Source organism: Marmota monax, unplaced genomic scaffold (genome assembly GCF_021218885.2).
Source record: "Marmota monax isolate L192 unplaced genomic scaffold, Marmota_monax_Labrador192_F-V1.1 WCK01_AAM20220418_F8-fsc00449, whole genome shotgun sequence".
Classification (NCBI taxonomy): Eukaryota; Metazoa; Chordata; class Mammalia; order Rodentia; family Sciuridae; genus Marmota; species Marmota monax.
In genome coordinates this window covers 750,959-778,560 of record NW_026695239.1, presented here as the reverse complement: position 1 = coordinate 778,560, position 27,602 = coordinate 750,959, and the positions used below count along the sequence as shown (strand labels likewise).

Genomic DNA, 27,602 nt, shown 5'->3' with positions numbered 1-27,602 from the left:
GCTTGCATGTGGAAGGGCCGCTGACCTGCCTGGAGGCAGAGCGGGGACAGCTAGGGTGGATGGAGGGGGACCTGGTTGGGTTCATTCATGGGCCCAATAGATGTGAAGCACCTGCCCTTGGCAGGCACATGGCTTATCCATTAGGAAGCAGTGCACACACACCTCCCAGCTCTCCTGAGCTTTCAGTATTGGCAGAAAGTTAGTCAAAGCCACCAGGCGTCTTGGCACATGCAGGGCACAGGATATACGAGGTGACATTCTCCTGGCCTTCTCTAGGTATGAGGACCAGCAACAATGCATGGAGGAAGTCTTCCTACCAGGACAGATGTGAGTGGTTTGGGGGCCACGAGAGTGGGCTTCTGACTCCAGGGTCACTTGGGGAACCTTGGCAGTGGATGGGTGGGCAAAAACGCAGGCGTCCACCTTCTATGATTTGTGGCCCATGGATGTGGTCTGTTGATTTCCCTCTGGAGTGGGCACAGGTAGCTGTGGTGGGACTCTGGGTAGCTAAGGACCGCAGGTGGGGCTGGCGTCTCAGAGCCTGGCCCTGTGAGCTTCCCTCCCCTCCACAGCCAATCCCAGCCATAATGGCCCTCACTTTTCTCTATTGAGGCAAATGTGGGGAGCCCCCGATGCACAGGAGATGGGAGCCTCTTACCCACACATGGCCCTCACAGGATGTCCCCCTTCTCGCCCTGCTGCATGGGACACGCTTGGCCACTCTATGGGAAGCCCATCATCCGGGTGGTCCAAAGGGGCTTCCAGCTCAAGGAGATGCCCAGTCGCTCATGGCTCCCTGCCCCACTCCTATGTCCCCAGGGCCTTCTGCTCCACTGTCCAATTGTGGCTCTACCTATACCCAGAAGATTTTGTGGGGTCCATGGACAGCCTGAGGAGCCTCAGGACCTTCTTGCTCCACACCATGCCGGAGTCAGGGCTGACAGTCCAGGTGGAGAGCCTCCTGACAGGGCTGGAGAACACAGATCCCAGTGAGTCCCAGGCTTGTGATGAGGGGGCCTCGGGTGGGTGACTGCATGTGTGTGTCCGGGAAACTCTGCCGCTCCTGCTGGGAACTGGCCTGTGGTCCCCAACCAAATACTCCTGACCCCACCTGCAGCTGGAGGGCCCTCGTCCGGGAAGAAGTCCTGGTGCCAGGATAGGGGCTGGGCTCTTCTCACAGCCAGGGTTCTTCTGAGAATCGGGAAAGACCCAGGGAAAGGCAGTCATGTTGGGGCTCTTTTCTCTTGCAGCTGCCTCTCCAGGAAAAACCTTCAATTAAACACGGCCAAACACCAGAGGCACCAGGTCACCCATCTCTCAGGCCAGCACCCACTCCACGTGTGCTGGAAAGTTGACACTGCCCTAGAGCTCATGTCTCCTCTGGCCCCTCTACCTTTGTGAGCTCTTGAGGACTACTGAGATCCAGATCCCCACCATGCCTCTCCTCTTCCTCTCCTCCAGAATTTTTTGGATTTCTAAAACTTATTTATTTACTTCCTTATTTATTTATTTATTTATTACCTTGTTTGGTTTAAGGTTTGTTTTGTTGTTTTGGGGTTCTTTCATTGTTGTTATGGTTATTTCGCTATAAGTTTTCATTGTTGAGATAGGTGTGTTAAAAAGTATGTTAATAAACTTTTACATTGTGTGATATCAAGTTGCCTGCTCAATCCATTCCCAAGGCTGTGCCACCACCAACACTGTGTAGCTTCCATGGGAGAGACCCCAGAAGAGCACATGTGTCTTGTGGGGGGGAACACACAGGTCATTCTAGAGGAGGTGAGATAGAGGCCCCTGAGTATGGGGGAAAGGTGACTGCCTAAAAGGTTGAGGATTCCATGCCACCAGAAGGGGCTGCTTTTCTGGGGGCAATGTCCCTTAGGACCATGGACATGGAATGTAGAATCCGAGAGAAGATGTGTCTTTGCCAGTGTGGTCACACTTAGGTCTCCTGCTCTCCAATGTGGAGTGGAACCACCACCCCCTACCTGGGTGGTGTAAACCCAAATGGAAATGTGATGGCACCTGGAATTACCCTGCCAACTCTGGGTCTCAGGCTTTGGGCACATGTCATTGAATCTATGCCAAGACACCATGTAGAATTGGAAGAGCACATGAGTTCGTGTTTAGGAGCCACATTTTCCTCATGCATAGCACTGAAAGCGTCATGGTTGACCTATTTCAAACAACATCTTTCTTCTTTCTTCCTTTTTTTGTTTTGTAAAGTCCTTAATAGTTGAGATATGTGAATATATTTCCTATCTTGAAAGCTTCATCATATATTATTATCTAATCTGTGCCTGACAGTGACTGTTAGTTTCCAAGAGGAAATGGGTGTATCCACAACTCAATTTTTCACAAATACTTTCTCCCCTACTTTAAAGGAATGAATTTTTCTTCTGGAAGCTCAGTATCACTTTACTTTTTTTTATTTTTAATATAAAGCCTGAAGGAATAGAAAAGGAAGAAACTTATAACACACTGTCATGTGCATCAGGCAATTATACAAGTAGATAAAATTCTCATGTTAAGCCATTTACAAAGTATATAGATGTGGAATAAATGTCCATTGGTCCATTCCTCCCTCTGAAAAACTCTCCTGTGAATAACTCTAAAGACATTTGACAAAGGACATCCTTTTTCTGACAAAAATCACTTAGTATTAGGCTCTATTTTCTCAGGGGAGTGAAAAAGAAATATTATTAGGGTATTAATTTTTATTTATTTATTTATTTATTTTAATTAGGTATATATGACAACAGAATGTATTTTGGTTCATTGTACATAATTGTAGCACAACTTCCCATTTCTCTGATTGTACACCATGTAGTATTGTACCATATGTGCAGTTAGTCATACATGTACCTAGGGTAATAATGTCTATCTCATTCCACCATCTTTCCTGCACCCATATCTCCTCCTCTTCCCTCACTCTCCTCTACCCAATCAAAATTGCTCCATTTTTCCCATGCCCCCCCATTATGGATCAGCCTCCACTCATGAGAGAGAACATTTGGAGGGTGTTATTATTATTGCCAAGAGGGATGCCCTCTTTCATCACTTCTATTTAACATAGTTTTTGAAACACTGGCCAGAGCAATTAGACAGATGAAAGAAATTAAAGGGATACTTATGGGAAAATAAATTAGCACTATTTTCTGATGATATGATTCTATACCTAGAAGACTCAAAGAGCTCCACCAGAAAACTTCTAGAAGTAGTGAGTTCAGCAAAGGAGCAGGATATAAAATCAACACCCATAAATCAAAGGCATTTCTGTATATCAGTAACAAATCCTCTGAGGGAAATGAGGAAAACTATATCCCATTTACAATAGCCTCAAAAAAAAAAAAAAAAGACTTGGGAATCAACGAAAGAGGTGAAAAATCTATACAATGAAAACTATAGGGCTGGGGATGTGGCTCAAGCGGTAACGCACTCGCCTGGCATGCATGGGGTGCTGGGTTCGATCCTCAGCACCACGTAAAAATAAAATAAAGATGTTGTGTCCACCGAAAACTGAAAAATAAATATTAAAAAATTCTTAAAAAAAAAACACAAAACTATAGAACCCTAAAGAAAGAAATCAAAGAAGACCTTAGAAGATGGAAAGATCTACTCAGTCCCTTTTTATTTTTATGTGGTGCTGAGGATCGAACCCAGGGCCTTACCCCAGCCTCTAATTCTGTTATTTTGAGACAGGATTGATAAATTGCCTGAGCTGGCATTGAAGTTGAGATCCTCCTGCCTCAGCCTCTGGAGTTGTTGGGATTACAGGTGTGCTGTTATCTAGTCCAGTCTATAAATTTGTTTTTCACTCACTGATGTGGTAAATCAAAATTGAAAAGGTAACAGGAACTTTGACCTGGAGGGCTTGTGTGATCCACTATGGGGCTTTAATTTTTATTGTAATTTATTGGAAGTGACTGGATTTTAAATAGGATAGTGACTTATGGATCACCTGAGAGAAGTGTAGGATGAGTTTTTGAGTGCAAAGACTGGAGGAAGAAAGTAGAAGCATGAGAAAAGCAGAAGCCAACAGATAATTTTCACTGAAGAAAGCAACTTAATTTATTAAGTATAAAAAGTAATGCAGGGAAGCTTTTTAATTTAACCTGCATAATAAACAAGTATGGCTATTTTTATATATGATATTCAAAGAAACTAGCTCAAGTCACAACAGGTATCCAGTAAGCAAAGCCAGGATTTAAAGCTAACTTTATTGTTATAGTTAGAACAACAACAACAAAAAAATGAGCTTGTGATGTCATATGTACATTCAGAATTTTTATTTCAAAACAAAGAACCACAATAACATTAATAGAAAATCCATATGGAAATATTCACAACCTGGTCATTGAAAAGTGGGAGAAGTTCTACGCTGCTTAACTGCCAACTCACTGAGAAGCCAGAAGAGGTAAAGTCAGGTAAGTCCCCTTTTCCAACAAAGCATTGCTCCATAGCTATGTGAGTTTTCTTCCAAAGGCTCAATGACCAGAGGGAATGATGAGAACTGAAGAGTAAAATACTGTTATATGCAAGGGTTTGGCTAAAGGGTCTGACATGAGTAAGCACCAAAGAGGGAAGGGAGATCAGGCAACCTATGAAAAAGGGAAGAGGCTGAGTGTCGTCAGGGCCAATCTCCACTTACAAATATACTGGGGAATTTGGAGATGATTGTGGAGGTGTCCAGGACCTCTATGGGGCAGGAGTAAATCTCACCATCTCTAACCCTCTGAAACACTCCAGTCTTCCTTTGTTTCTCTTAAGAGAATGCCTCCTTCTTCCCATATCCAACATCCCCAAGAGCCACATGCCCTGATCTTACACTCTTTCCTATTCCCATTTTCCCTCCCATCTGTAGTAAGGCTGAACCCTCCTCCACCCTCAACCTCAAGATGTAGAAGCTCTCCCCCACTCCAATAGGGAAAGGTAGCCAGATGAACCAGAAATCTAAAGTTCCACCCAGCAGAGGCAGTGTTACCTATGTACATATGGATGAGTTTTAATACAGTAGATCCAAAAGAAGACTATAGGAACAAAGGAACAATAAACTACTTTCAACCAGAGCAAAGTGACAGTGCACATACATTCATATTCTCTCAAGTGTGGGCTACACTGTACATTTACTCATACTATTTCAAATGTGTCTATCAGAAAGATTCAAGTCCCCTAAGGGCACCTGATATAGTATCAGGGCAACATGGTAATAAGGATAATTTTGACACGTAACAGACACAGACAGGCATGCCATGACCTTAGAGCAAAACTACTAAAACTAGATAATTGTTCAAAAAAAAAATAAAAATAAAAAACCCTCTCCCAGAGCTGAGGTTACAAATTCCAATTTAGCTATAAACATTTTCCTTTGAATCCCTTTAAAACAAGTTAAAACATAAAATCTTAAAGAACAAAGTGAAGAAATACCGAACACCTAAGCAGTAACCAATTTTTTTTTTTTTTCGGTTTCTCATTTGGAGGGCTCTGCCACCAGATAGGTGATGGAATTACTTAAAGCATATGAGTCCACTATCAGGGGAAGGAGTTGTTTGGACTAGGAAGGCTTTCTGCAAATAAACATCCTTCCCTTCTCTGGGCTCCATCCAAAATTAAAACCCATCAACCACCATTAACTATAACACCCATCTTAATAAACATTAGATTTCAAGTAATACTATAAACTATAATCTTAAAGAAAAATCCCAAAGGAAACCAGTAGCTTTTTTATACAGGCACATGACTGAGAAATCAAACTAAATTTCTGTCTGAAACACATTGTCATTAGGCAACATGCAGACTTCAGGCACCATATCACATACCCTCCACCAACAGATATTTCTTCCTCAATTCTTCCTTCTTCTTGTACCTCTCCAGTATCAAATCATCTTTGCCCTAGAACCTCTTTAAACACCTCTCTCTAACCTTTATTTCCTTATATTTTCATTATTTGGTAAAATTACTTTACACTTAAAAAAATAAATATTTATGCAATAAAACCAGAAGATAAAATAAATAAAACTCAAGTTACTTTGCTGTGCAGAGCTGTGTGAAAGTGAGGAAGTTGCTCTTATTTAATTCCCCATAACCCTCCACACTATGTATATCTGCTTCCTGACAAGTCTGAGGTTGGGGGAACTGCACCCTAACTCTTTACTCCCCTATGTGCCCCAGTGAGGCAATTAGAACCTAAGGGAAGAAGAGCTGGCAACGTTGTCATACGCCAAGCAGCCAATCTCTCCTGAAATGAAGAAGGTCGGTTCACTTGATCTCTCCTAAACAGGAGAGAATGTCCAAGAAATGAAATATTTAAAAAGCATTGAAGATCTGACTAACCCCAACACTGGGTTCATCTGAGTGTTCAGAAGTGTGTGGGATGAGAAGGGAATCAAGTAGCAGCATTCGGAAGCAGTCCTGGGTTCATCCTGATGAAGTCTCTCTGTTCAGGGAGAGGTTGCTTTCCATGTTGGGAGAGAGGTGGAAGGAGGTCTGATTAGACATTGGTGGTGTTCTCCTTAGCAGGCTGGCTGCTGTTCATCTCCCCCACAGAGCCTTTCCCAGCTCTATTATTGGACTCATTACCATGCCCTTCAAAGGCCCGTGTGATATCCTCAAAAGTCCTGCCTCGGGTCTCAGGGACTTTGAAGAACGTGAAGACCAGGAAGATAATGAGGAAAGTGGCGAAGACAAGAAAAACGTAGGCTCCCAAATAGGCCTAGAAAAAGGAAAAAAAAAAAAAAAGGAAGGTTCACGTAAAAATCTGGTCACTGATGATTTCCTTCACATCTATGTCTCTAATAGGCCTCAAGCCCCTCTATATTTAATGGTTAATTTAATGCAAGGTTTCTTCAGAGATTCCTTCACGATGCCATTGCTAACTTCCTATGTTTCTCTGCGATTTTTTTTTTAATATTTATTTCTTTTTTTTTTTTAAGTTATTGGCGGGCACAACATCTTTGTTTGTATGTGGTGCTGAGGATCGAACCCGGGCCGCACGCATGCCAGGCGAGCGTGCTACCGCTTGAGCCACATCCCCAGCCCCAACTCTGCAATTTTTTATTGTTCATTTTCTATTCACTAAAGTTAGCTGCTTTCCAATACCTCCAAACCATTTGATTTATTCGTTTATTAATATATATAGTACTGGGGATTGAACCTGGGGTTCTTTACCCCTGAGCTACACCACTAGCTCTTTTTATTTTTTGAGACAAGGTCTTACTAAATTAATTGCCCAGGCAGGTCTTTCTATCCTGTCTCAGCCTCCAGAGATTCTGGGATTATAGGTGTGTGTACTGCTTAGCTTGGCCTCCTACTAAGCATTTTAAAATCATGAAGTCATTAATGCTAATTCAAATTATGAATTAAGAATGGATTTGGAATCCTTTGAGGCTCAGTATCATTCTGATTTTAGGCAAACAAACATCATCTCAGGATAGTGGTCTTTAAAATTTTCCATATTAAGCCTGAAATTAGAGGCCAGCCTCAGCAGTTTAGTGAGACCCTATCTCAAAATAAACACAAGGGGCCGAGGATGTAGTTTAGTGGTAGAGTGTCCCTGGGATCAATCCCTAGTACTGCAAAAACAAAGTTCCCAGTTTTGCCCTCCTGCTTTAATCTTGTCTGTTATTTATTTTTCTATATTTCATGAAAATGAGAAAAAAAACTGATTTAAAGCACTTGAGATCTAATCCTTCACGGGTCAGTAATAATTATTAAGATGTAACTTAAACATATTGACCTAAGTGGGTTGGTTAAGACAAGCTGTTTTGTTTGAATTTACTTACTGCAGCTGAGGGAAAGAGCAGTCCAACCAAAAAGTTGGAGGTCCAGTTAGAACAACCAGCCACTGCCATGGCCGCTGGGCGTGGTCCCTGTCCAAAGAGTTCAGCCACAATAAACCATGGAATAGGGCCTGGTCCAATCTCAAAGAAGGCCACATAGATCAAGATAGCTGTGATACAGACAAAGCTCATTGCATTATAGTTATCCTGTAAGAGGAAGAAATGGAAGAAATTTGATATTAAAGAAGTGTGATCCAGGGGTCTAGTTTCACTTAGATGAGAGCTGATTAAATGGCAAGTTCCTTCTATCCTGTGGCACAGTGCAATTACTGGATTTGGAATCCAGAACCTTAGGTTTCTGAAATCTCAATTCTGTGATCTCACTTATAAGCCATATCATATACAGGTTAAGGATAATATGAAGTTAAAAGCTCTGATGATCTTAAAAATTCTGGGTTATCTTGCACCTCTTAAATTTAACTTTATCAATGAACTTCAACCTCGACAACCCATCCCTTGAAGGGGAGTCAAATGTAACCTCCATACCATCCCCCTTTCCTTCACTCAAAGAACACTCACCTTCAATAACAAAGAAATAGTCATGATGATGGAACATATAGCCATTCCTCCAAGGCCTATCATATGTAAAGTCCTTCTTCCTGCCCTTTCCACCAGAAACAGCTGAAAGAAGAACATAACATGAAACTTCTGGTTTCCATTTCATGAAAACCCAGTTAAGAGCTACTAGAATTCTGCCTTACCAACAGCAGGATATTTGCTATAGCCACAACTATCTTTCTCCAGTTGCATATATAATCCTTCTATACCTCCCCCTTTCCTGTCATTCCATCTTTGCTTGAAGAGTGAAGACGACTACAATATTCTTTTTCCCAAAGAGGAATGCAACAAAAGACAGCTAACTGATGGTATGGTAGTTGAAGGACACGCAATTCGCCTTTGAACAGATTTCCTCTTTTCTCCCCCCCTTCAAAATCATCCAAGTGTTCAACTTACAGAAACTACAGTGAAAATAGTATTAACAACACCGGCTCCAATGGTAGCATATATTGGCTCATCAACACCTGCTTCCTTAAAGATTCCTGTTGAGTAATAGAACACCTAGAAACAAACAAAACACACACCTTTGATATGATTATGTGTAATAGTTAAATAAAACTCTCAAAAACTAAACTCAAGTTCCAGGAGGTAAGATGTCTTTTCTAGAGTCTTTGTGCACAGTATTCTTCTGCAAATGAATTGTCTTCTCTATCTTATTCCATTCTCTTAATTCTGCTCCATTCCAGCTACTTAATTCATTTCTAAGACTAAGGACAATAAAATTTTCATTCTATTTTCCTCCTTGTGAAATATAGATATAATTTTAAAAAACAAAAATAAAACTCAGTCAAAAATCAGTATTTTCTGAGTGCCTTAAGAGCTACAGCTAAAACCACTCATTCCTTATTGTTTTTTTTTTTAATATTTTTTTGTTGTAGATGGACATAATATCTTTATTTTATTTATTTTTTTAATGTGGTGCTAGGATCATACCCAGTGCCTCACTTGTGCTAGGCAAGCGCTTTACCACTGAGCCACAACCTCAGCGTCTTAATGTTTTTGAGGTGGGAGTCTTTCAATCCTGTTCACCAGGCATTCTTGAACTCCTGCATTCAAGCGATGCTCCTGCCTCAGTCTCCAGAGTAGCTGGGAACACAGGATCATACCACCATGCCTGGCTGATCAGGTTTTAAGTGAAATACTGTAGGATTCCTTTGACCCAAAAGTAGATACTCACAGCATTGATCCCAGAGAGCTGCTGGGAGAGCTGGAGCACAATGGAAATGAGGAGGGGTTGTTGGTAGTTGGGTGATTTAAAGAGCTGCAGCACAGAGACTTGCTTTTCTTGTGACATTCTAACACTCTCTTCTTTCATTTCCAGGATATCCTGGTTCACATCTGGTGTGCCCCATAACCGTTGGAGGACTGGTAAAAAGAAAGAAATGGAAAGGATAAAGACATTGTGCTGCCCCCAATTCCTTTCACACAGCTAGGAGAAGCCATTTCAAATGAAGGGACTGTTGTAGTTTGGATTTGGTGTGTCCCCCAGAGGCTCATGAGTCCCCAAGGAGCCATGTTCAAGTGATTAGCTCATAAGGGCTCTAACCTCAAAGGATTGATCAATTGGTGTATTTACAGCTGAATGGGCTATTAGGAGGTAGTGGGAACTGTACAAGGCAGGACCTAGTTGAAGGGAGTATCATTCTTATCATGAAGTCTGAAAGATACTTACTCCTCTTAGCATTCTCCTCTTCTTTTCTGTTAATGAGCAAGAATCTAGGACTTTCAGGGCAAAATGGAAGGGCTATACTTTGTAGGACAGCTGGAATAATTGTTAAGCCCAACAGCACAGGCCACAGATCTTCAGATCCCAGGATAAATTTCAGACCAAATATCTAGAAACCAAAGATAATGTTATAAACCCCATACTTCCTAGGCCACAAGTTCATTTTTAAAAGTTTAAAAATCATCATTCTTTTACCACAGAAAAAAGATAAATTGTGTTTCTTACCCTTTTTTGTCCTGCTTGCTTCAAGAGCTACAATCTACGAGCTATAGTAACATTAACTGAAACTATGTGTACACACACATATACCATATACAATTGAATGTGTGCCAGTCATCCTTTTGAGTTCTTAATCTATGTTACTTCATTCAGAACATGAAACTAACACTCATTAAGTAAGAAATTATAGGGTACCTGAGCCACCAGAATCCCAATGACGATCCCCAGCTGGTTGAGAGTGCCAAAGGCACCCCGCAGAGCAGTAGGAGATACTTCGCCAATGTACATGGGCACAAAACCTGTACAGAGTCCACAGAAAAGTCCAATAATCAAGCGGCCCAGGATTAACATCTCAATGGACTCAGCAATCTTGCAGAACCCCATGAGGCAGCCACCAGCAACAGCCAACAGGTTGACTATAAGCATTGAATTGCGCCTATCAGGTGAACCAGAGACAAAAGTATTAGTAAAGTGAGAAGATCCTAATCTCTACTCTTCTTTCCTCAAATGTTTTGCCCTTCTGCAGGCTCTTATTTTCTCCTGTGGCTTAAATTTTCTTTTCCATTTTCTATTCTTGGAACATTTCTAGTTGGAACAATGGTTTTTAAACTTCTTCATACATAAAACTCAAAGAACATTTAAGACTTTGTGCAAGTCCCAGCTGTAACCTAGAATTTCAGTAAGCATCCTACCAAGTAGTTCTCAAAAAGTGATCTAACCAGTTAACAACATCAGTTAGAAATCTCCTAGAAATTAACTCTTCCACTTCATCTAGATTTAATCATTAGATCTGACTCTGGGGACATGTCCCAGCCGTGTTCTGAAAAGCCCTCCAGGTGATGTGATGCAAGATGAACTTTGAGAACAATTGCCCTTGGCCAGCAATTCTGACATAGCTGGTCTACCAACACACAAGACATTTTTGGATCAGTGCTAATCATTTTATACCTTTATTTTATTTGATTGCTGGCGATCAAACTCAGGTCCTTGGGCATGTTAGGTAAATGCTCTACCACTGAGCTATACCCCCAACCCCATTAAATGATTTCTTTTCCTGTGTTGGGGATTGAACCTAGGGCCTCATGCATATTAGGCAAGCACCCTACCACCAAGCTACATTCCCAGTCGCCATTAAGTGCTTTTTAATGCCTTTTATGCAATGTATAGATATCACTGATACATAATGATAGCAAATTAATTCAGGCAAAAGTTTTTCTATATCACAGAAAATTATACTCAAAATAGTCTCTAGGCTATACTGTGGTAATGATATTAACAATGAATATTGAGAGTTGGCGCAATGATCAATTTGAGGCCAACCTCTGCAACTCAGCACGACCCTGTCTCAAAAATAAAAAGGACTGGGAATGTAGCTCAGATAGTGGAGTCAACACCCTCTACCAAAACAGTAAAACAAAAATGAGGACTTAGGTAGCACAGGGATTGAACCAGGGTGCTCTACCACTGAGCAACTTCACTGGCCTTTTTTGTTTGTTTTGAGACAGGACCTCATTAAATTGTAGAAGCTAGCCTTGAACTGTGATCTTCCTGCCTCAACCCTGAGTTTCTGGGTTTACAGGTATGTGCCAACACACCAAACATCTGGAGAGTGTTCAAAAATACTAATACATATATCTCATTCCCAGACATGCTCATAATTGACTTTGTATGACCTGTCACTGGGACTTTCAAAAGCTCTGCCAGAAAATTCTAAGTGTACAGTCTCCCTGGCCCCCATCTATTAGTATTTTTGTTTTTGTTTTTGCTAATCAATAACGGGCATAAGTTAAAATTTTAATGACTTTAGAAACTGGGAGTATAGGTCAATGGTAGAGTGGGTGCCTAGCACGTATGTGACCCTGGGTATGATCCCTAGCACATAAAAAAACAAAACAAAACAAAAAAAAAAAAACTGATGACATTAATAACATGTAGCTATCCTCTCCAAATGAAAAAAGACCACTGGGCACGTGGCACATTCCTGTAATCCCAGCCACTTGGGAGGCCAAGGCAGAAGGATCTTGGGTTCAAGGCCAACATGAGGACTTAATGAGTTGTCTCAAAATCAAATTTAAAAGAGGTTGGGAGCCGGGCGTGGTTACATACGCCTGTAACCCCAGGGGCTTGGGAGGCTGAGACTGAGATTGAGTCCAAAGCCAGCCTCAGCAATGGTGAAGCTGCTAATCAACTCAGTGAGATGCTGTCTCTAAATAAAATACAAAATAGGGGTGGGGATGTATCTCAGTGGTGGAATGCCCCTGAGCTCAATTCCCACACCCATCCACCCCCCAAAAAAGGGCTGGGGTGTAGCTCACTGGTAGAGCACTTGCCTAGCATGCACAAGGCCTGGTTTGATCTCTAGTACCACAAAAAACAAATACATGAATAAATAACATAAGAATTAAACATCATCACATTAAATAGGTTGTTTCATTTGCAAACTTAAATTCCATTTGTATCTCTAGAACATCTAATTGACAAACTAAATTGTTCCTTCAGTCATTACTGACAATATCCTACCCTCTAAAACGTTTTATTAAGCTACGGTTAAGTGAGAATATTCATTTTTCTCTTTTAGGGAGAAATTCAATTACTTGGTCATTATCCACATTTGCCAGAAAGCAAGGATTTCAAATATATTTTTTGAAATATTTCAAATATATAAAATAATGAAAAGATTTGCATGAAACCCCAACTATTTAGAAAAGCAAACAACTTCTAACTTTTTAAATAAAAACACTCTGGGAAACTTTAGAGTTGAAGTTACTAGGAATAATTCCAAATTAACATAAGCCAGACTGCAAAGGCCCATCACTCACATGGCCCATCTCTTGAAGGCTGAGTGGGAGTTCAAGGCAGGAGAAATTCAAGCAAGAGCAGTCATATTCAGAGCCAGGTGGACCACATATTTATGGACTGGAATTTGATGAGTCTCATTAAGATGGATCATCACCTCCCTGATCTAATTTTCTATGCTTATCCTCAAAGCAACCTGTATAGCCCACTTCCAATTTCTGGTCAATACCTGCCAAAGCGGTTGACAAAGAGTCCAACAGAAAAGGAGCCCATCATGCCACCAACAGAGAAGATGGCCACAGACAAGGACCAGAGGGTTGTAAGCAATGTTTTACTGGGAGGGTCTTCTAACCTCTCTTCCAAAGTATAGTTGAGAAACTCTTTTATGATCTGCAAATAAAATGGTTGGAGGAAGAGCAGACTTGTTACAGTTGGATGAGAACAAGAGACAAATATTAGGGATTGTTTCCTCCTTAAAAGGACAGCATTGCTATGGCTTTATAGGTAGGGAATCACGGGATGTCTGAAAAATCCCAGTAGGTGGCAGCAGTGATATTGTCTGCCCCAGCCCTCTCTTAAGAGTCCCCCCTCCCCCTACCTCCACCTCCGCACCCTCCTCCACCACTTCTTTGTTACTAACCCCTAAGGGATAATACAGGAAGTGTTATCACCAAAGGGTAAGAGGAAGGACCAGCCCAGGGTATAGGGGAACAAATGAGCTTTTGGCTTTCTTTAAGTGACTCACCTAGACATTTCCAATACATTCCCCCTCTTCTGTCTTAGCCAGGCAAGACAAAAAATTTGTCTTAAATTCTGAATTTTGAAACCCTTCTTAAAATAAAAGAATACTTCCCTTATTCCATAGTCAGAATCTAAATGACTGGTACTCACAGTCTCAGGAGCATTGATGACTCCAGTGTTGTAGCCAAACTGGAAAGAGCCAATTGTAGCAACAGAGACAGCAAAAATCAGAGATGGGGTCACCTGAGGAGTAGAGAAGACAGGGAGGAAACAATTTTTTTTTTACTGATGATTGTCTCTTACTAATTATAGAAATGGACCAGGAGAACCTGTCCTATGAGTGATAGGAAGAGGACAAAAATACAAGATTTAGAAAAAATTGGAAAACAGGTTCAAAGGACCTGGGGTTAGTTGGTTTGGGAGCATTTTAAAAACTGCACCACGAAAAGGCAAGCATAGAACTGAAGTCCAGGATTGGAAGGGCAGAGGAAAAGATATCCTTGGGATTCCTAAGAACTGATTATTTTGCAAACAGATCCAGTGTATTCTTAGCAGTACCCTAGAATAAATACACAGAAGTGGTGGTGGGTTCATCACTGGGCTGCTCTTACCTCTGGATCTTGTAACCTACTATAGACATGTGCTACATGCTGGCCCCAAGTTGGCCTGGTTACTAAATACTATACTGCTACAGTATAGCAGGGGAGGATACTTGCTTACTTCCAACATTAGGAAACATCTCCTAGAGGGAGAATCAACCAATCATCTCTCACCTAGCTGGGAAATTATTCAAGAGAGCAAGTGGGTAGCTCAAATCTTACATGTGAGGCCATTCTCCAAGGCTCCCTCACAATGTCTTCAATCTTTTCTTATTTTAAACTCCTTTTCACTTAGGTCAGACAAGGTGACAGGCTGGGAGCTTCTGTAGGCGAGATGACCTTCCCCATGACTGGTGGCAGCCACCTCAGGCCCACTCAGAAGAAGCACCCCTCAGGACTCTGCTGCTACAAAGCTCTTTCTGTTAAATCCTTTTCCTTTTAGTAAAACCCCATGGTTCCCCTCTCACCATCATGAGGGCCTTTTTTTTTTTTTGGTCCCATCTCCTTTCAACCCTTTTCCCTAATTTCCTTTATTTTCAAATAATTTTATCTTAGTGCAAATGCTTTTCTCCCCTACAAATTCTGCATACACCACCCAGAATAATATATTAATATATCCTGCACTCACAATCACAATGATGACAACTGGAATTCTCTCTTATTATCCAAGGAATTCCATAAGGTTACAGAGGGCTGGACACATGACCTGTACCCCCAAACCAACCAGAGTCTTCTTGCTGGATCTGAGACCCACACTTTAAGCCACACAATCAGCAGCCCTAATCCTCTGACTACTCAACCATCTCATGGCATACTTATGTAAAATAAAATTGAGAAGCAAACAAAACTTCTGCAGTGACTTTGCTATGAGAGAAAGGTGAATGGAAGCAGGATATTCTCTTTATCATGTGTGACATTCAGAGAGAACTGGTTAAACTGTTGCTTCACAGGCTGAAGGAGAAATGAAAAAAGGCCTTAAGATGGCTCAGTGAGTTAAAATAAAACAGAACACGGTAATCGGCATCTAGATTTGCCGTCCTCCGAGTACCACAAACAAGCCAAAATAACAGTATCATCCTTACCTTCTGTGTCCCCATGGTCCTAATTATTTTTCTTCAAATCCTGAAGAAAGATCTGGGATGGAATTCCAGAGACGCCTCTTCCAGCCAACAAAACCTTCAAAATGTCCTCGGCAGCAAGTTCTCTTCAGGTCTTCAGCTGCGATCGGTACCCACTCTCACCAATACAGCATCTCTAGCTCTGGTTTGGAGCAAGTCTATTTATAATCTCTGCAAAAGGTGGAGCTGGTAAACCTTTCTCCGCCCCTAACCCCATCCCCGACCCACAAACTACCCCGCCCCCAAATAATCGGACCTCAGGAATTTAGCGAACTGTGTTATCAGAATTTCGGAGCTCCTCTCCACACCCTCAGCCCCCTCCCCCTTCCAGGCAATTACCCCATCCCTTTTAAAACCACATCCTGTCACTCTCCACCTCCTCTTTTCTTTCTCTTTTTAAAGCTCATCCAGATCTCTTCCTTTTTCTAATAGCAGTTACAGCCTCTTAGTTTCACAGACAAAATGCTACCAGAAAAGCCTGGAGGGAGGGCAAATACATGACTTTTAGCTCTTGAATCTGCTCGGAATTGAATCAATCTACAAAGAGAAAATAAATTTATCTATATAAGGCAAAACTGAATGGACGCTTCTATCAGATTTAAAACGGTTTGAAGGACTGTAAGCAGAAAGAATTCATAATCCTATAATTTATCAGCTGCTTTTTAAATTATAGGTTGGATGTACAAATCTTGAAAAGAAAGTAAGGTCAATCTGGCCAAAAAAAAATTGTGAGAATTTTGACCAGTTTTTAGCTCTAGGTGTCCTCTGATTAGCATAATTTCACCTAGGATGGATGAAACCTGAATTTCTAGGAGTCAGACTAACTCTGTTGGGTTGTAGGAAGGAGAGATTAACTGTTTATAATACAATCCAAATTCCTTAATACCATTTGCCACAACACCCCTTCTTAATTCTGCAATGATTTGCCTCTAGTCTAGGGTTTATAGCATCTAGAAATGCAATAAATATCACATTGGATTAAACAGATATTTGCTGTTTAAGGTACTTTCCAAGAAGGTGGTGATTCTTCAGTGAATAGGATCAGAAAGTTCTGCTCTCAAGGAATTTAGTGTTTCCTTTCTTCCATTTTAAAAAAAGCGGGGGTTGGGGATATAGCTCAGTTGAAAGAGTGCCTTCCCTGCATCCTGGGTTCAATCCCCAGCAAAACACACACACACACACACACACACACACACAAGTGTTATTTAAAAAATAAATAAATAAAATAAAAAAGGGGGGCTGGGGTCATAGCTCAGTGGTAGAGTACTTGCCTTGTACATGTGAGGCACTGGGTTCCATCAGCACCACATAAAAATAAATCAATAAAAAAATAAAGGTATTGTGTCCATCTACATCTAAAAATATATAAATTAAAAAATTTTTAAACTAAAAAAGGGGGACAAGGGTTAATGATTCTCACACACCTGGAAAGGATTATTAATATCTTATTAGTTATGGGCTGTGAATTTCTTGAAAGAAAAGTTTGAGATAAATATCTGATTACTGCATTATACACACAAAAAACGAACAAGATGAATAGGAAAAAATGAGAAAAATGAGAATTGAAGAAGATGAAGGATAATGAATAGGAGAGAAGAGTGGCTCCAGTATGCAAGTAAACAAAGCAAACAATTTAGTTTGTGGTTAAACAGTTGTGTAAGTGAGAGATAATATCAAGGCTTTGCTGGAGGGGAAACATCAATGGTCAAATTCCTGTGCCCATTAATTTGTAGCCAAGCAACCTTCAGTACCCGGAGACTGGGGTGAGAGGTGGGAGGAAGCAAGTTGGTAAAATAGTTAAAATTTTTCTAGATGGTGAGATGGGGAAAGTTCATCTTCCTTCAGAGTTTTGGTCCTGGGCTACAATCCAAAATGATACCACTGGACCTAAAGCCAATCAGATTATATTTTCTGTTTTCCTTAAATAAGGATACTTCATAAATTCGATCCTTAGCTGAGAAAGAATTGAAGATGAGTGAAATATGACATCAAAGAAAACTGTCCCTGAGATCACACTTCTCCTCCCCCATTTCATCCTTTCCAGGAAACAGGCAGCCAGAAGCTCCATTAATTACCACAGCAACTAAACTTAGAAGCCAAAGAAAAAAAAGAATATCCCTATATGGCAGTGCTGTCCAACAGAAATATAATGCAAGCCATTGTACATACTATATTTTCTAGTAGGCATATTAAAAATTTTAAAAGAAATTAATTGTAATAATTATTGAACCAAATATAACAGAAATATTATATTTTTAGAATGTAATCAATGAAAAAATGGCTAGAGTTTACTTTCTTTGTTTTGGATGTTTTTGAAACCCTGTGTATACTTTAAAAGTTAGAGTGATATTGTAACAGAGGTTCACTTGATGCTTTGACTATATCTCTTGTGGCTTTGAAACTTACATGTTTTTTTTCTTTTTCCCAATCTTCTTTTCCCTAAACTTCTCCTCCCTGATCTTCTTTCCCTCCCCTCCCCCTCTCCTCCCTAATCTCATTTTCTCTGAATTACCTCTGTAAAAGCCCCCATTCTTGTGGATGGGCAGAATCACAGCCTTTGGGACAGGAGTCCCCTGTGTTTCTCCTTTGCTAGCAAAGCAATACACTTTCTTTTTCCTTTTTCTCATAGCCTTGTCCTCATTATTGGATTGGCATCAAGGACAAGGACCGCACTTTCAGCAGCAATATGTAGTCCTATCAGAACAACAAAGTTGTGTTTAGTAGAAATTTTTTTTAGTTGTTGTTGGACCTTTATTTTTTGTGTATTTATATGTGGTGCTGAGAATTGATACCAGTGCCTCACACATGCTAAGCAAGCACTCTACCACTGAGCTACTACCCCAGCCCTAGTAGAACAATATTTAAAACTGCTTCAACTTTAAAATTAAACTTAGCCACACATAAATGCGTAATATAACATGAATCACAGTGCAGCTTATAGTAGGAAAACCATGATGCCCTCTTTACCTCTAGATGATGATGATGATTCTTCTTCTTCTTCTTCTTTTTAAATCTTTGACTTTTATTTATTATTTTTTGTCACAAAATGTCTCCCCCCCCCACCTCCCAATACTGGGGATTGAATCTAGGCAAGTGCTCCTCCATTAAACTATATCTCCAGACCTTGAGAAACCAGCTAGCTCACAATAAACACCTCTTTGCTGCTTACATGGATCTTGGTCTCTGGTGGTCTTTTGGGGGTCCTGAATTCAAGCATAACAACCTCTCCACTTTTATTCTTGGTTCTAAATCATTTTGTCTTTTCTTTCTCCCTCTTTTTAGTCTTAAATTTAATTTTTAATGTTTTTGTAGTACTGGGGACTGAACCCAGGAATGCTCTACCACTGAGCCACATCCCCAGCCCTTTTTATTTTTTATTTTGAGACAGTGTCTTCCTAAATTGCCAGCTTGACCTCAGATTTGTAATCCTTCTGTAGCTGGGATTACAGGCACACACCACAGGGTGCAGCAAACTGGCATTTTTAAACATTTTGCAAGAGTAAGAAAGTAAAAGATAGGTCTGAACCACTCCATTCAGTTATACAGAGCAGGCTCTAAAGCAAGTCAGAACACAATATTTGCCTCAGTAGTTATTTTCCCAACAGTTATTGAATGGGAACAAATGAAATCATTGTGAAGGCCCAGGATTATACTTATTTTCCCAAATTTGTGTAAAATTGCTATGGAGAAAGATAATACTGAAGATTTGAGTCTTAGATGTTTGAAATCTGTAACAAAATCTTCTATTTTCTTCTTGGTGAGAAAGAAGGGAGGTGAAAGGGGGACAGATCTGAGAATTTTTGTTGTTTGTTTGAACTCAATTTGAGATTATCTTTTTTTTTTTTTATTTTTTAGTTCTCGGCGGACACAACCTCTTTGTTTGTATGTGGTGCTGAGGATCGAACCCAGGTCGCACGCATGCCAGGCGAGCGCACTACTGCTTGAGCCACATGCCCAGCCCCAATTTGAGATTATCTTGAGGAACCAGGTGGGCTGGGTGAAAGGAAAGTGACCACAACACTCGGAGCAACCAAAAGATCTTTATTGCAGCAGTGCAACAAAGAGAAAGGAAAGAAGGAAAGAAAGAGATAAAAAAAAGAGAAGAGATGAACAGGGAGAGAGCAAGAACAAGAGAGAGAGAGCGCGCGAAAGAAAGATAAAGAGCAAGAGAGAGAGAGCAAGAGAGAGGGGGGCCTGGCAGGAGGGAGTTTTTATAGCCCAAATCTAATGGGGCCTCTGGGTCTGCAAGCTGCCTTGTTGGCCCAAGGGGGGGTTAAGTGTTCAGTCTTAAGCAGGGTTGAATGTTCAGACTTGAGGCAAACAGGTGATAAAGGACCAGATAGAGGGGGGTTTGAGTGTGTGGGCTATCTTGCAGCCAACATCTGTTCAGCCTGCCCAGCAGACAACACAGTTCAGCCTGCTCTGCACCCAACACTGGGAATGTAGCTCAGTGATAAAGTGCTTATATTGTCATGCATGAGACCTTGAGTTAGATTCTCTGTGCCACACTAAGGAAGAAAAGAAAGAAAAAGCTAAATGGCTTGGTAATGAAAGAGCGGGTTCTACTTCTAGCAATATGCCTATCTTAAAGGTTACTACTGGAATTCAGCTGAATCTCAAGAATCTAAATGTGTGCTGAACAAATACTCTTTTGAACAAGTGGGGGACCTAAGAAGCTCAAAGATCAGTTTAGTATTGACCTTAGCTTCACATAACAGAGTTCAAGTTAGATAAATCCTCACCTTGGGCAACAGATAACTGTTGCTCAATTAAATATTTGGGGGAGATTAATTGGTTGACTAAGGTTGTGTCCTTTTGGAGGAGGCCCCACTAGATTCCAAGGCCCTCCCAATCCGTCACAGAACTTATGACCAATCATAAGGGAGAGAGTATGCTAGGGCAGGCCACTAAATCTAGATGCCAAACACTTATTCTGTGTCATTTGATTCCTTGTGAGATCTTCTGTCTTTAAGAGAAATTAAAAAGGAAGCAATGGGCTGAGGTTGTGGCTCAGCAGTAGAACGATCACCTTGCACATGTGAGACCTGAGACCTGGGTTCTATCCTCAGCACCACATAAAAATAAATAAGTGAAATAAAGGTATTGTGTCCAATTATAACTAAAAAAATATTTTTTAAGGGAAGAAATGGGGGGCTGGGGCTGAGTGGTAGAGCATTCACCTAGCAAATGTGAGGTACCAAGTTTGATCCTCAGCACCACATAGAAATAAATAAAATAAAGTTAAATATATATATATATATATATATATATATATATATATATATATACACACACACACACACACATATGGAAATGTGTACATTTCGAAATGGAATAGGTTTGGGAACTAATGTAGGTTAATTTAGAAAAAATATATATATTTTTTTTGTGGTGCTGGGAATTGAACCCAGGGTCTTGTGCATGCTAGGCAAGCACTCTACCAACTGAGCTATATCCCTAGCCCAGAACAAAGAAAATTCTTGTCTGGGATTTCTTTGTTCTAAATGCAGATACCTGGGGAATGTAAATCTCAATCCTAGCCACTGTTATTTTGTGATAAACAGGCTGGAAAACAAATAATCTTAAAATCAGAGAATCCAAAGCTTTAAACACCTTAAAAAGTTTCTTCTATAGAACAACATAAATGGCATTTCAAGACACACAGAAAACCTACTGACTTGACTTCTCTAAAGACTGCCAAAATGAATTCTACTCTTTGCTTACATTATAATATTATTCATAAAAATAACTTGTGTCATAGTGTGTTACTTTTAAAGCTTCCTTTATCAGGTTAGGTGTCAGCAGAGGTCACTTTGAATCTGAAAACACTAGGAAACAAACCCTCTGGGGCGAAGAAAAAAAAATTTGAGAAATGTTGATTTTCCTGTCTGGTTTAGGTTTAAACCATTCATTACTTCCATTGATCCTGAAGGACCTAATTCCAACTCTTATGCCCTTATCAGCTTCTAAGGGATCTTCCCTCCTATAATTTCTTCTTCAGAAATTAATCCATTCCATAGCAGTGCAAGATGAAATTCTCTTAATCAAATATCTTCAATGATTCCTAAATAAAGTTTAGACCAGCACTGTCCAGTGGAAATATAATGTAATATATAATGTATATTTTTTAAAAATATATATGATATAATTTAACAATTTCTAGTAACTACATAAAAAGATTGTTATTAGAATCAAAAATCAAAAAATGGGATGGGTTCAAACTAAAAAGCTTCTTCTCAGCAAAAGAAATAATCAGTGAGATGAATAGAGAGCCAACAGAATGGGAGCAAATTTTTACCACATGCACATCAGATAAAGCACTAATCTCTAGGATACATAAAGAACTCAAAAATCTTAACACCAAAAAACCAAATAACCCAATCAATAAATGGGCTAAGGAACTGAACAGACACATCTCAGAAAATGATATACAATCAATCAACAAATACATGAAAAAAAATTTCAACATCTCTAGTAATTAGAGAAATGCAAATCAAAAGTATGCTGCTGGATGTGGAGGTGCATGCGCCTGTTATCCCAGCAGCTTGGGAGGCTGCGATAGAAAGATCCAAAGTTCAAAGCCAGCCTCAGCAATGGCAAGGTGCTTAGCAACTCAGTGAGACCCTATCTCTAGAATATAAAATAAGGATATGACTCAGGGTATGATTCGGTGGTTGAGTGTCCTTGAGTTCAATCCCTGTTACAAAAAGAAAAGAAAAAAAAAAAAGAAAAAGAAAAAGAAAAAAAAAAGATCCCACATCCAATAAGTGACATTCATTTAAAAACAAAAAACAAAAAAACTACTCTAAGATTTCATCTCACTCCAGGCAGAATGGCAGCTATCAAGAACACAAACAACAATAAGTGTTGGTGGGGATGTGGGAGAAAAAGGCACACTCTACATTGCTGGTGGGACTGCAAATTGGTGCAGCCAATCTGGAAAGCAGTATGGAGATTCCTTGGAAAACTGGGAATGGAACCATCATTTGACCCAGCTGTCCCATTCCTCAGTCTATACCCAAAGGACTTAAAAACAGCATACTACAGGGACACAGCCACTTCAATGTTTATTGATGCACTGATGCACAATTCACAATAGCTAAACTGTGGAACCAACCTAGATGCCCCTCAGTAAATGAATGGATAAAGAAAATGTGGTATATATATACAATGGAATATTACTCAGAAATAAAAGATAATAAAATCATGGCAGGTAAATGGATGGAGTTGGAGACTATAATGAATATAATTGCAAATCCAATAAATGACATTCATAAATAATATGATAGTGAATCCCAAAAACCAAATGCTGAATATTTTCTCTGATTTAAGGACTCTGATTCATAACAGGGTTGGGGATGGGGCAAGGGAGGAATAGATGATCTCTAGATTGGATAATGGGGAGGAAGGGAAAGAGTGGGGCCATGGGGGTAGGAAAGATGGTGGAATGAGATAGACATACTCTAAGTACATGTATGAAGACATTAATGGTGTGACTTTACTTTGTGTACAGCCAAAGATATGAAAAATTGTGCTCTAAATGTGTAATATGAATTATAATGCATTATGCTGTAATATATAATAAAATTTAAAACAAAGAAAGTTGTTCATTTAAAATTTTAATACCTAGATTAAGATATACTAGACATTATTATTATTAATACTAGGGAATTGAACCCAAGAGTACTTTGCCACTGAGCTACACCCCCAAACCTTTTTTTTTTTTTTTGGTATTGGGGATTGAACTCAGGGGCATTCAACCACTGAGCCATATTGCCAGCCCTATTTTGTATTTGATTTATAGACAGAGTCTCACTGAGTTGTTTAGTGCCTCGCTATTACTGAGGCTAGCTTTGAACTCGAGATTCTCCTACCACAGCCACCTGAGCTACTGGGATTAGAGGTGTATGCCATTGTACCCCAGCCCTTTTTTCAACTTTTGCTCCTTTTTTAGTACTGGGGATTGAACCCAGGGGTCCTCAACCACTGAGCCACATCCCCAGCCCATCCGTGTATATATATATTATATATATATTTTTTAATTTTATTTTTTAAGTTGTAATGTGGTGATGATGATCGAACACAGGTCCCCACACATAGTAGGCCAGCTCTCTACAGCTGAGCCACAACCCCAGCCACCTTTTTAAATATTTTACTTAGAGATAGGGTCTTACTGAGTTGCCTAGGGCCTCCCTAAGTTGCTGAGGCTGGCTTTGAACTCGTTATCTCCCTGCCTCAGCCTCCCGAGCTGCTAGGATTATAGGTGAGTGCCTGCCTGGCTTTTTAAACTTTTTTATTTTGAGACAAGTTCTCTTTGAATTGCTGAGGGTCTGGCTAATTTTCTGAGACTGGTCTTGAACTTGCAATCCTCTTGCTTCAGCCTCTGGCATGTGCCCCTATGCCCAGCAATACAAAAATTATTAATGAGCATTTTACTTTTTTGTAAGGCCTTCAAAATTTTGTCAGGTCTTTAAAATTCAATGTGTATTTGACATAGCACATTTCAATTGGAACACTAAGTTTTCAATGACCAAGGTGAAATGTACTCCTTTTAAAACAATAACTGTGTTACAAAAGTATTTTAAACAGTTTCACGTGTATGAGTGGTACTGGGAATTGAACCCAGGGCCTCACACATGCTAGAGAATCACTCCACCATTGAGCTACATCCCCAGCCTGGCTTCCAGGTTTTACACTGCTTCAGTATCCCCCACCACACTCTGCTTCGTATTCTCTTTTTTCTCTCTCCCCTGGTGCTGAGGATGGAACCGAGGGTCTCACTCATGCCAGTCAAGTGCTCTACCTCTGATCTACATTCCCAGCTTCACTTTTTAAATATAAACTTAAGTGGATTAATATGGAATGAAATTAGCAATTAAGTCCCTCAGTTTTACAAGCCATATTTCATGTGGTTAAGATCACATGTGGGCTGGAGTTGTGGCTCAGTGGTGGAGCACTTGCCCAGCTTGTGTGAGGCACTGGGTTCGATTCTCAGCACCACATATAAGTAATTAAATAAATAGAGGTCTGTCAATAACTAATAAAAATTTAAAAAAAAATAAGATCACACGTGACTAGTGGCTATGACATTTGACAGTGTAGATCTCAACTCTTTGCATAATTCTAATCTATTAACCCAGTCTTATCTGGAATTTAGAATATGTACCAAAGGAAAAAAAATTAAGAGTATATCTATCCTATGTTCCAGCCAAACCAAACTATTTCTCACATTTAAAACAAGCCCTGTTTTCTACCTTATAGTTTTGTCTTACTCTGCCTTAAAAATAATATCTTTCACTCTTGTGTAAAAATCTTTTCTAATTTAATTGCAAATTCTCCCGGCCAAAAGAATGACATTTGAAGGTTACATATATCTTATGATGCTCCATTTTATCTCTAACTTGGAACTCCAAGGGAATATGATCTACCTTGGTTGTTTCTGTTGGTCCCCAAATAGAATAGGGTACCAATACATGTTTGTTAAATCAATGTTTATATATACAAGTTGTAGAAATGTGTGGAAGTTGCAGTGTGATGGAAAACCCCCCTTCCCAGGGGGATGCAAAGGAACAGCAGTAGGAACATCTTCAAGTTTTCTTTTCTTTTCTCCTTCTTTCTTAATACAGATTTATTGGTGAGTGTGTGTAAGGATGGCCTTAGGCCTCAACCGAAGCAACTCCATTTTAAAACTCCAGTTTGAAATCTGCAGTCTTACCAGGCACACCTACAGAGCCCTCCAGTAAGGCCCTTGGGCACAAACAAGTCACTTCTCTTCACCCTGACAAACTCAGAGTGAAGTCTGGCATATTGCCCTCACCCTGATAAGAGAAGCAAGAAAATCAAGGTGGGAACCACCAGACCAGATGCTTTAACCTCAGGATGAATGACATCACTGAGAAATCTGGTAGCAGCTGACAGGGATTGAAAGGGTGGTAGAAGCCCCCAAATTTAGTATAAGTGATGGAGCAAATGAACATGACATTCAGCCAGCTGACACTGATGCGCACAGCCTGAGAGCCTGATGAGGACCTAGACTGACATCCCAACTCTTCTCATTTGCCTGACCCTCTGTGTTGTTCTCACCACTATCAAACTCTACAGCAGCCTCTTAACTGTGGTGAGAAAAGAAACTTGTCCCTCCTCAGCCAGCTGTCAGCTCCACCCCAGGAGAAGCCTGCCTTGGTTCCTGATCTGATCACGACCATCTGAGTGAGTGTGCATCTCCTGGACTTAGAGCCTAAGGCTTGAGACTTTAGATTTGGCACTTGAGCTTAGCATGTAGAGGGAATGTCTGTCATGAGCCTGTCATGATTAAGTGTGTTTTCAGTACTTAGAATTAATCTAGAATTGTTTGCTGTAAATTGATTATATCTATTGCAGTGCCTGGCATTAAGGTTTGTTGTTTTCTTGATTAAGAATCTATAGAGATGGGCTGGGGCTGGGGCTCAGCGGGAGCACACTTGCCTGGCATATGTGAGGCACTGGGTTCAATTCTCAGCACCATGTATAACTAAATAAAGGTCTATCAACAACTAAAAAATATATAGAGAGAGCTCTAGGGTTGTAGCTCAGTGGTAGAGCACTTGCCTAGTGTGAGACCCTAGGTATGATCCTCAGCACCACATAAAAATAAATTCATAAAATAAAAGGTATTGTGTCCATCTACAACTAAAAAAAACAAAAAACAAAAACCTATAGAGTGAAATTGTTTGAGTGATTTGAGTGAATAGAGCATTGAAAAGGGAGGAAGCGTGTGGACATTCTTTATTTCTCACCCTCAACTGCATAAATCGCACCTTTTGCCCAATGAGACAGTGCGATTAAGATGGGGACAATACAGAGGAAGCCCTCACAAGTCCAGGACCCACCACTGTCCAGGTAACCACAACTGGGGATATATTTGACCCCAAGCCAACAGGAATGAGCCTGTTTTCAGCTGCCAAGTCTTCAAATTCATCAGCATTAAACTTGGGAAAGCCCCACTTCTTTGAGATGCAGATTTTCTGGAAGCTGGGGGACTTGAACTTGATCCTGCATAGGTCCTCAATATCATGTTCATTGCTCTGCAGCTTCATGAAGATGGCTGTGATGACTTGGCCAATGTGACCCCTAGCCACAGTGCTCTCAGGTTTCCCAAAGGCACCCCACATACCTGTCTGACGCCTAGATTAGGGACATCATGAGATGAGAAATATGAAGATCCACTCAAAAGTATTGTCTCCAAGGTCCCTAAGGACAACCCATACAAGCAATAGGCTGTATATGCTACAAAAGAGATGGCTATTTGTAGCCATCACACACTAGTGTTTGTATTTTTTGAGATAGGGTTTTGCTATATGGCTCAGGCTGGCCTTGACTCTTGAGCTCAAATGTTTGTCCTGCCTTGGCCTCCTTCTGGGTAGCTGGGACAGCAACCATAGGAGCCATTACACCTGGCTGGAAAGCCTTCTAGTTTTGACTGAAGCATGTCCTCCTGTAAGAAATGCATTTTCCACATTGTTCCTGTGTTTTTAAATTTTCTTGTCTGTTTCTCTAACTCACAAATGAATCCCTTAGAGGCAAGGATTTTGTGCCTTTCCTCTATCCCCAAGTACTTCACATTAGTGCTGGGCATATGAATGAATGAATGAACGAACTAAATTATTTAATAGGTTCCACTAAAGCATTCAGCTTAGGAAAGTTATGTAGTCATGCTACTAAGCCACACAAACAGGACAAGGCTGGTAGTGGGAGCAAGGTTATTATATATATTAACCCATAATGAAGGTTTTCTTTTACTTTACATGTCTATAGAGCTATCATATAATAGCTGCTAGAAGATTCAAGGGCACAATGAACTTGTAAATTAACTGAGATATTAAGATCATCCTGCATGGCAGGCATAATGGTACAAGCCTGTAATCCCAATGGCTCTAGAATTTGAGGCAGGAAAATTGCAAGTTCAAAGGCAGCCTTAGCAAGGCTCTGTCTCAAAAAAAAAATTTTTTTTTTCTTTTTTTAAGAGCTG

General features: G+C 40.3%; 1 protein-coding gene and 1 pseudogene across 1 annotated transcript; both read right to left on the bottom strand.

Annotated features, from left to right (window-relative positions):
- Window positions 1-4,201: 4,201 nt before the first annotated feature.
- On the bottom strand, window positions 4,202-15,748 carry Slc2a3 (solute carrier family 2 member 3). Its single transcript, XM_046440022.2, has 10 exons — window positions 15,560-15,748; window positions 14,029-14,121; window positions 13,367-13,527; window positions 10,537-10,777; window positions 10,069-10,231; window positions 9,574-9,761; window positions 8,793-8,897; window positions 8,358-8,459; window positions 7,782-7,985; window positions 4,202-6,712 (listed from the first exon to the last, which is right to left on the bottom strand). Exons 1-10 carry the CDS (start codon window positions 15,572-15,574, stop codon window positions 6,491-6,493), a joined length of 1,494 nt encoding a protein of 497 aa, XP_046295978.1. The 5' UTR covers window positions 15,575-15,748; the 3' UTR covers window positions 4,202-6,490.
- An 11,059-nt stretch (window positions 15,749-26,807) lies between these two features.
- Window positions 26,808-26,917, bottom strand: LOC124089818 (small nucleolar RNA SNORA70; annotated as a pseudogene).
- Window positions 26,918-27,602: the final 685 nt, after the last annotated feature.

Excerpts from the sequence above, each read along its gene's own strand:
- Slc2a3 (XM_046440022.2), bottom strand. Across the intron at positions 8,898-9,573 it reads AGCTCTCTGGGATCAATGCT|GTGTTCTATTACTCAACAGG; the intron begins GTGAGTATCTAC and ends GTTTGTTTCTAG. Across the intron at positions 7,986-8,357 it reads CTATTTCTTTGTTATTGAAG|GATAACTATAATGCAATGAG; the intron begins GTGAGTGTTCTT and ends TTCCTCTTACAG.